At 40.8% G+C, this 9,829-nt stretch overlaps 2 protein-coding genes across 2 annotated transcripts; one reads left to right on the top strand and one right to left on the bottom strand.

The window, feature by feature from the left end:
* Positions 1 to 1,340: 1,340 nt before the first annotated feature.
* Positions 1,341 to 4,400, bottom strand: LOC146960894 (ADP-sugar pyrophosphatase-like). Its single transcript, XM_085771960.1, has 7 exons — positions 4,327 to 4,400; positions 3,901 to 3,974; positions 3,187 to 3,254; positions 3,040 to 3,092; positions 2,857 to 2,964; positions 1,847 to 1,942; positions 1,341 to 1,624 (listed from the first exon to the last, which is right to left on the bottom strand). The coding sequence occupies exons 2-7, from the start codon at positions 3,955 to 3,957 to the stop codon at positions 1,380 to 1,382; spliced, it is 627 nt and encodes a 208-aa protein (XP_085628086.1). The 5' UTR covers positions 3,958 to 3,974; positions 4,327 to 4,400; the 3' UTR covers positions 1,341 to 1,379.
* Positions 4,401 to 5,005: 605 nt separating this feature from the next.
* Positions 5,006 to 7,061, top strand: LOC146960893 (translation initiation factor eIF2 assembly protein-like). The gene is made up of 6 exons (XM_085771962.1): positions 5,006 to 5,124; positions 5,379 to 5,449; positions 5,822 to 5,885; positions 6,107 to 6,139; positions 6,369 to 6,464; positions 6,922 to 7,061. The coding sequence occupies exons 1-5, from the start codon at positions 5,051 to 5,053 to the stop codon at positions 6,412 to 6,414; spliced, it is 288 nt and encodes a 95-aa protein (XP_085628088.1). The 5' UTR covers positions 5,006 to 5,050; the 3' UTR covers positions 6,415 to 6,464; positions 6,922 to 7,061.
* The last annotated feature ends 2,768 nt before the right edge of the window (positions 7,062 to 9,829 follow it).

The following is a 9,829-nucleotide window of genomic DNA, read 5'->3' as shown; positions in this document are numbered from 1 at the left end:
GTTGAACAGCATCTTCCATATCTAGAATGGATGTTTTCTTGAGTCTATAAGGTAACAATAATATAATAATAAGATAACCATGTTTGAATTGTGAAATGGGTTTGACTGAAAGAAAAATGTGGTTTTGTCTATACTATATAGGTAATTATACTATATTGACTGGGTTAAATAGAATGACATTACTAGAAAGAGAAAGGAAATATTCAGGGGTTATTCTGACTAAAATAAAATGCTCAGACTGTTAAGTCGACTGAAACTTGACTAGACAAAAAAAAAAAAATGAACGTGACTAAAACTAATAAAAACAGACGGTAAATGACAGTTTGACACAAAGACTGGACTAAAACTAAAATTAAAACAGGACACCAAAAACAACACTACAGGTCAGTGTATCTGTTGGTTATCTCTGTGCTCAAGAAGAAACTGAGGTCTCACCATCTATTTTTGTCTGGAATTCATCGAGAGGTAGAAGTATGACTTCAACGAATTCTACAGGAGGAAGAAAAAAAAAGGTTGTGAGATGACCTACTTTATTATGGAAGAATATTTCTGAAAAGTGATAAACATAACTCACCTCCATCACCTGTAGGAGAACACAAGAGAGGATTAGCCAATGTGTTTTTTTTTAATTCACAGGTAAATTCCTAAAATGCAGTACATATACAGAAAAAAGTGATGTTGTTGGGGATTGTGATTAACTCCTGTGTTGGTATGGTATGATACTGTTATAATTAGCAGATATATTCATATGTATCCAATGCATAGAAATTAAACACTAAATTAAAAATAATAGATTTAAAATCAGAGGGTTGAAACTGAGCTGCCAGCTCCATAACAGCAAAAAAAAAAAAAAAATCATGACAAATATTTTGATCAATATTTAGACTGTGATTATCCAACATGATTACTCATCAGGAAACATGCTACACTTTTGAACTTTGAAAAAAGGAGGAGACAGATCAGAGATGTACAGCTAGCAGCATCACTGATAGACATATAGGGATCAGGGATGATAGATCAATACCACGGTCTATCACTTATCTTTATGGAATTTTAATGGTCCTTTTATCAATACACGGTGCTCAAGCATAGATTCAATTGTTTTAAAAAATAATTTGTGCCATTCTCCATCAGCCTCCTCAATAAAAACCAGCCCTAACCCAATACTTAACCTCCTGCAATAACTCAATATTTCTATTGTTTATTTTTATCTATTCAATTGTTTTTCACTGGTTTTGCCTCTTATGATATTTATTGATTCAATGTTGCTTTTATTACTGCTCATCATTATATCCATCTGTTTTTGAAAATGATAAATGATAAATGATGATGATGATAAAGAGATAATGTATGCAGCACCACTAAGCCCAAGAATTTTCCTACAGGGACAATGAAAGTATACTGGATTGTATTGTAACACTTTTTCTGTTTCGTAATGGCCAATTTAACATTAGGTTCCAGTTCTGAGATTTGATCATGAGCCTAACCGACACTAGTGACTGAATCCCTCCCGTCTTCTCACCCAGCTGTTGTGTGGGGTTAATATTCTCCGCTTCGTCTCCGTTGATGTTGACCAGGACGATCTGGGTGGTGCAGTTAGACAGGCCGGGGTCCAGACACGTCACTACGATCAAAGCAAGCAGAAACATTACGTAACACGACGCTCACACACCTCCGAGGCTTTCAGAATCTATCAGTGCTGCGGCGGCTGCCCTGTAGATAAAAAATGTGCATGGGACCCCTGAACCTCTCGAAAACACACACACACACACAGGAGATAAGATACACACAGGACAGGCAAGCTAATGCAATCAATTGTCCAGTGTGTGTGTGTGGGCGATGATACCTGGAGTCACTCCGACTACTTCCCCTTTGTAGCCGGTTTCTTCCTTCAGCTCTCTGAGTGCAGCAGCTTCTGCAGTTTCCCCCTCATCGATCAAGCCTGGACAAAGACAGGAGGTAACACCCATATTCAGGAGTCAAATAGAAGAAGTCTGTACTATTACCAAAAAAATAACATTCTGTTGTCTCCCCTAAATTGTCGGTGCAACCGTGCAAGCTATTTTTAGAATGGCGGAGCAGAGCCACCAGCTGCTCAGAACTACGCTACGGAGGCTAATGGGATTTCTTGGTTTCCCTCATCAAACTCATCAAATACACAATCCAACAACTCCAAAACGCTCTCATGGACAAGTTGTGACCTGCACATTCACCACACTATGAGATAATAACGGAACGTTACGAGACAGAGTTGTTTTTGAGTCAAATACAGAGACTGCTTGCCAAAAAACTGCCCCTGACAGGAATGTGCATCAGCAGTTTTGCATGAATTTACCTAGAAAACAACTCTGTCTTCTAACATTATTATCTCATAATGTGGTGAATGTGCAGGTCACAACTTGTCGCACAATCCAACAACTCCAAAGCGTCAAGTTGTGACCTGCACATTCACCACATTATGAGATAATAATGTAATGTTAGAAGACAGAGTTGTTTTCTAGGTAAATTCATGCAAAACTGCTGATGCACGTTCCTGTCAGGGGCAGTTTTTTGGCAAGCAGTCTCTGTATTTGACTCAAAAACAACTCTGTCTCGTAACGTTCCGTTATTATCTCATAGTGTGGTGAATGTGCAGGTCACAACTTGTCCATGAGAGCGTTTTGGAGTTGTTGGATTGTGTATTTGATGAGTTTGATGAGGGAAACCAAGAAATCCCATTAGCCTCCGTAGCGTAGCTCTGTGCAGCTCACGGCTCTGCTCCGCCGTTCAAAAAATAGCTTGCACCTACAATTAAATTACAATTACAAACCTACTCCTAAAACTATAGGGATTATGGCAATGGGAAAACTTTCTGACCTGCAGGAAACTCCAAACTGTTGCATCCCAGAGGAGGACGGAACTGCTTCACCATCACCACGCAGTCTTTGTGGAGCGTCCGTTTCAGGAGCGCGATGATTCCCACGCCTGCAGGAAAACTGTGTTACACCCCGACCACCTCATCCTTGTCAAACAAGAGAAAGACGAGACGGACATGCTCACCATCTGCCTCTGTGTTGGTCTGCCTAGTCGTCCTCTTCACGGTCTCCCAGGTCCTGGAAGGATGAAAACGGAAAACAGAAACTGAAAGCAGCAGAGAGGGAAACTGTTTGATTGTGGGTCTGTGTTAGGTGTGTGATGGTACAGTACCTGGTGCTTCCAGCCACATCCACGTACGTGGTCTTCTCCAGTTTCACCCAATTCCCTTTTGCTATGAGCTGGAACACAGAGTAGTGTACTTTTGACTCCACTACACATCACATCACACCACACAGTGAACTCCTCCACTGTCAGTGTCCTCATGCTGCTTCATTAGATAAAGATGGAGCACAGTGATCTGTTCTGAGGTATCAGGATTTTTCAGAAAACAGGTGATCCAGAAGTTTGAGTCAAGTAAAAAATCTGACTGAACAACATTCACTTTTTAAAAATTATTATTATTACTTATAATAAACTTTTTTTATTGATTCTATACAGCATTATCCTCATCTCGTACATAATTTTCTAAATACATAGAACATACCCATACTCCACACAGGAAACAAAGACAAAAATTAGGCATAAACTCACAATTAATCATAAAGTAGAGTAAATGAGAAGTAATAGTAATAAAAGTATTTTTTTTCACTCCTTCCATCCTTATTTCCACTCCTTTCTTGGGGATTCCCTTTTCCAACAACTTTCACTTTTACATGGAGGATCTGCACTGAAATGAGCAGATTGAGCTTAGAGTGCCTATAGGCACTCTAATTGAGCTCTGTGGTTATGTTGGAGAGTGTGTCCAGCACTAATGGAGACCTCTTCAAACGAGCAATTTCTACATTATATCTTCGTGTAATTGCAGCTTAAAAAAATTTGACTCACCTCTTCTTTCACTATGTGTGGAGTTGTAGTCCCTTTGGGTTCCTCGGAGTTACTCATTGTCAGTATCTGAACAGCTGTAAATGGAGGAGAGAGCCGAGTTAAAAAGCTTAAATTAACACCATTCAGCCCGAGCCCAACTGGACAGTTCACACAACACACAAACACACAAGGCTGTAGGTCCAGCTCTACTTGGACACGGGACGATTCTGATCATGAGTTGCTCAATTAGCTGCTACAGCGGGGCAAGTTCACCAGCAGCAGCAGCCACCATTACACCCCCTCATTCAGCTGCTCTGTTCGTTTCGTAGTTAAAATTTTGTTCGCTGCTTCACACTCCCCCAGCTGCACGCGGGCTCTGGGCTCGTCTACTTTACACTTTTAATTATCACGTAAAATGAGAAAGAAAAAGAACTAAACCTAACTCACGTGAAATCCCAGCCTTGTGTTAGTAGTGGTAGAGATAGTGAAGAAGTAGGGAGTTGTCACTCCGCTACCACTTCCGGTTACCTCATACGTCATTTGAGTCAACTTTAAAGAAACTCTTTGCTGATAAAGTTTAGGAAAAAAATTAAAAAGCTGTTCATTCAGCAATTATTGTAGCTTTTAAAACATGTTTACTCAACAGTTTCGACAAATTTAAGTACATTTTGCATGCTAATACATTCTTAACTTGCAGTTAATCAGTAAATATGATAGGTTGACTACAAATTTGTCTATCCAAAGGCACTTCACCTTTCGTATTAATTGTGCTTATTGAAAATATTAGTAGGGTCCATTATGTTATATTTTGAAAGGATTTTACAGTGTTTTTTATTTGTATTTGGAATATAGAATGAAAATCGATTGCAGTTAATTTCGGGCATGGAGTGACACCTCTCTCCCATAGACAATCTCTGCCTCAAATCAGCGGGTTTTCCTCGATTACGCCCACATGTGCGTCCCAGAAAGACGTCCCCGTCTGAAAACGCAAACTAATCACTATATAACACTAATAAAAATAATTATATTCATTACGTACAACTGTGAATTAGAATTAATTAAGTTTCTTAATATTTTGAGGTATTTAATAGAAACTCTACCGAGAGTCTCAAAAAGTGGTGCCCGGACGGTTTTTACTGATGGACACTTTTCCATTACAGGATATTGCAGCATGAAGAAGGAGCAAGTTGTCAACTGCCAGTTTTCGGTTTGGTATCCGATATTCAAGAAACACACTATTAAAAGGTGAACCGCGACTGTTTGTTCAGAAACAGATGAAATATCTCCATTGTTGTCGCGGTGAAACAGGCGAATTAGCCCGCAGCTAACGTTAGCTAGCAGACAGAAACAGATAGCGACCATCTCTGTCTTCATCCTAACTGTGTGTATTATTGTTGTTTATGTTTCCCCCCACGCCTGTCTGTTGTCATAAGCGTATTTTATGTATTTATATGTTATCATATTTGTAATAATATTTATGTTTATATTTTATTTTTTAGCTTGATTCTGCCATTGCCTCAGAATGTAATAGAATATTTACTGGACGATGGGACACTGGTAGTCTCTGGAGGTAAGAGGCCACACGCACGCATACGTACGCATACTCACACATTCTATTGAAGGAGCTGCACTTTATCAATCAATCGACCAGTCTTTATGTAAAGTGTAGAATCACCATGCCACATTGTCTCAAAACAGAATTAACAATAAAACAGTGCATGAGGCAAAACTAGCTTGGAATAACAAGTCAATAAGAAAATATAAATGAAAACAAACGTGTTTAAAAGCATCAAAAAGTAGAGAAAAGAACAACATCATCCTCTGTTTTAATCCACTGCTTGGATTCTGTAATCCTCAGATCTGTGTAGGTTTTATTAGTTTCAAGCGTCACATACAGCTGCTACATTAACCAGTGTTTCTGTGTGGTTTCTCCTCCCTCCAGTGACCATAACACACAGCAGACACACACCAACAACAACAACTCGGATGCAGAGGAAGATATTCAGGTAAAGGAACAGAAACTAAAGCTCTTTGTCCACCTAGAGAGGTTCTTTCTGTTTGTTTGGACGTTTGTTAAGGAGGATTGTTGTCATATTTCTGTGATGAATTATTTGTCTTGTTATACACTGTATTTGTCTGGTGGAAGTGGACACATGACCACAGATCTGTAGTTTAACCATCTAGTTCAAACTAAGTCTGGTGTGTGTTGTTTTCTGCTCCCCTCTAGTGGTCAGATGATGAGACAACCACCACTGTCACAGTAAGGACATCAACACTTTCTTGTTTCAAACATTCTGTCATAATCAGTTAAACCAAATGATGAATTAATTCCAACATGATAAAACTCTTTTTAAACCAATATGTAAACAAGTGTGAGGCTCTCCTCTTCACTTTCCTCTCTGTAATTTGAAAGAAGTGTGTATTATGTAACCTCCATGCTCATCATGAAGTGTATGTTTTAATGATGTGACGACGGTTGTGTCTACCAGGCGCCAGAGTTCCCAGAATTCACCTCTAAAGTGCTGGAGGCCATAAACGCTCTGGGTGGGCGTGTCTTTCCTAAACTTAACTGGAGCGCTCCTCGGGTGAGTCAGCGTTTTAGCTCGGTGTCAGAAATGATAAATGGACTTGCACTTATATAGACCACTAAAAGCGCTTTACACTGTTTGTCACATTCACACTTTCACACACACATTACACATGTGGGTTCAGTCAGTGTGAATGAGGTGGGAATTGAACATACACAGGAAGATCAGTAACACTTGTCATAAGTCTTTTGGACCTTCTGTGTGTGTTTTTTATTTGTAGCATGAGTAAATAATTTTTTGTACATTGCAGTAACAACTTACCTTCATAACCACATAACTTAACAGGTGTGTGTGTGTGTGTGTGTGTGTGTGTGTGTGTGTGTGTGTGTGTGTGTGTGTGTGTGTGTGTGTGTGTGTGTGTGTGTGTGTGTGTGTGTGTGTGTGTGTGTGTGTGTGTGTGTGTGTGTGTGTGTGTGTGTGTGTGTGTGTGTGTGTGTGTGTGTGTGTTTTCTAGGATGCTAACTGGATCGCTCTGAACAGTTCCCTGGAGTGTCAGAGCCTCAGTGATGTGTTTCTGCTCTTCAAAAGCTCAGACTTTATCACTCACGACCTCACGCAACCGTAAGCCTCCAAATCCAACATCAACACACACACGCAAACACAAAGTGTCATAGCAACTGAACCCTCTGAGGTCGATGCCATCATATACGATGGTGGTGGTAGTGGTGGTGGGGGGGGGGTATTGTTTTAGCGTCTATCTCCGGAACAACGAATGAGCGGGACACTTCGCACTGCAAAAACCCTAAATCTTACCAAAAATATTTATTTCTAGTCAAAATGTCATTTTTAGTCAAAACAAATCTCTTTAGGGGGGCGCTAGCGAGCAGCGATATGTGAGGACGTGTTTGTGCAGAGCTCCCGACCGGAGCGAACCTTTTTTTAAAAATAATATCTTTAAAAACAACTTCAGACGGACCATGTTTGCCTCTCACGACTGAATAACACCAGCGTGTCACACTGATAGCTCCAGCCTTTCATAATGTACGACTAAACGACAAAATGCCCAAAGGAAAACGCCACAACAATCAGGCCTCGGCTAAAGCCTCGGACTCCACAGAAATCGCGTCCCTGAACGAGGAATCGTCAGATGAGGAGATTACAGACCTATCTGTTGTCATGGCTGCGATTGCAAGGAGTGAAAACAGGATTTTGGCACGGATAGACTCAAGTACTGCTGACTTGAACACTAAGATAGACGCGCTCCGGGACGACGTGGCGAAACAAGAGACCCGCCTGGGCGAGTTGGAGTCCGGCCTAAACACATACGCGGATAAGACGGCTAATGCTGAAAACGAGGTCGCCATGCTAAAAGCGGAAGTCACATCACTCCGCCAGAAAGTGGAAGAAATCGATGGGGCACATCGCCGGTTCTGTGCACGTCTGGTCGGGATAAAAGAAGGTTTTGAATTGTCTGAGGGGCAGCGGCCCACTGTGAGTATCGCTAAACTACTGCAGGACCTGCTGGGCCTTAAGTTCACCCCAACCCTGGATGCAGCATATCGCGGAGCCCGGCGTGCTAACGAGGGGGGTCCTCCCAGAGTCATCGTGGTCAGATTCCATTACCTACGGGAACGGGAAGAGGTCTTCCGTGCAGCGGCTCGCTCGGCGCCGCTGAGCCTACACGACAACAGAGTGAGCATATTTCCAGACTACACGGCGACAGTGGCGAAGAAGAGAGCGGCCTTTGCCGAAGCTAAACGTTTACTCCGGAGCTGCCAGAATGTCAAGTTTGGTGTCCGGTTCCCCGCGGTGCTCCGCATCACTGACTCGACTGGTCAGGAGAAGCGGTTTGAAGATCCAGCGGCAGCGGTGGAATACATTAAAAAACACTTGAAGCCCAAGGACACTGCAAATTGATTTAAGCAATTGGACAATGGAGACTAGATGTTGATTAAGAGCTGGTGAGTCCAAATGTGTAAGGTCTGAACACCAGGCTTTTATTTTTCTTTTGGCACTCATTTGTTTATTTTTTATTTTTTACCATGCCCACAATAATGAAGCTCCCAGGTAACACTGGCATTTTATTTTATGGACACTCAATACCTGGTGTTTCAGCTACAAAATATAGATTCTGTTCCTCTCGACTATTTTTCTTTTTTCTTTTTGTGTACACATGCAGTCTATGTGGGTATGTTTGTATACATAATGCATACCGTTTGAATGTGGCGCCCTCTTATGTAAAATGCAAACGCCATAAAAGTTATTGGTACTAGGATTAGCAAGACACGAATACAATATATTCCTTAGGAGATGTTCTTTACTTATATTTTATTTATTTTATTTTATTTTATTTCATTTTTTGCTAAATCTAAAACGTGCGGCCCTCTGGGAATCTTGCCACTCTAACCCACTATGAACATTTAAAACTCACCGCCTGCTATATAGAGTGGCCATTTCTTTACTTAAGCTTGCTCGAATGAGTATAATACTTGGAATCTTTTAATTCTTATTAGACATGCAGATATAGCGGAGGGATGTTTGTTAACATGAAGTACCTAGAAATGACCTAAAGGAGAGGGACAGGTTGTACAGAGGTACCTTGGTTTGTTTTCTGTTGTTGACTATATGCAAACAATTTTCATTCTAAATTTAATCCAGTTTATATACATTATGGTTCGCCCTCGTTGGGGCCTGTTAGGAGGATAGGTTAGTTGGTTATCTGCAGCACAATGCTAGAAGAGGGGTGTGCGATCTCGACAGGTTCAGTAGATCAGCATAGGGATTTAAGGCTCAGTTTTAGTTTTAGTTTTGTAGTTAGACAGGGACTTTTCCCAGCTTTCTTATATTACTTACTTATCTCAGAAGCACAATGTCTGATATACAGAAGTCAGGCCAGATTCGTTTTTTGAGTTGGAACATAAAGGGAATTCATAACCCAGTGAAGCGAAGTAGGGTGTTTGCACACATAAAAACATTAGGAAGTGATATCATGTTTTTACAGGAGACTCACTTACAATCAAGTGAATCCACAAAGTTAAAGAAAGCTTGGATAGGGCAATTATTCTGCTCAAAAAATGATGATAGAACACGTGGCACAGCGATTTTGATTAGAAAAGGCATCCCATTCATCCCATCACAGACCGTGTGTGATTCCAGGGGTAGATATGTCATAGTGACGGGCAAATTGTATGGTACCCAAGTAACATTAGCTAATGTATACGGACCTAATTGGGACGACCCACTTTTTTTTACTAACTTTATAGCACTGTTACCAGATCTTAATAACAGCCAATTGATACTGGGGGGGATTTTAACTGTGTCTTACACCCAAAACTAGATAGATCAAACCCTAGACCTAATAGTAAGATCTCAAACGCTGGTGCAGTTATCCAATCATTCATAGACACATACGCACTTTTTGA

This window comes from Trachurus japonicus, unplaced genomic scaffold (assembly GCF_045865225.1).
Source record: "Trachurus japonicus isolate A0001 unplaced genomic scaffold, Traja_1.0 AP029856.1".
In the NCBI taxonomy this organism is placed as follows: domain Eukaryota; kingdom Metazoa; phylum Chordata; class Actinopteri; order Carangiformes; family Carangidae; genus Trachurus; species Trachurus japonicus.
Note: the sequence above shows the minus strand (reverse complement) of the source record. Positions and strands in the feature narration are given on the sequence as shown.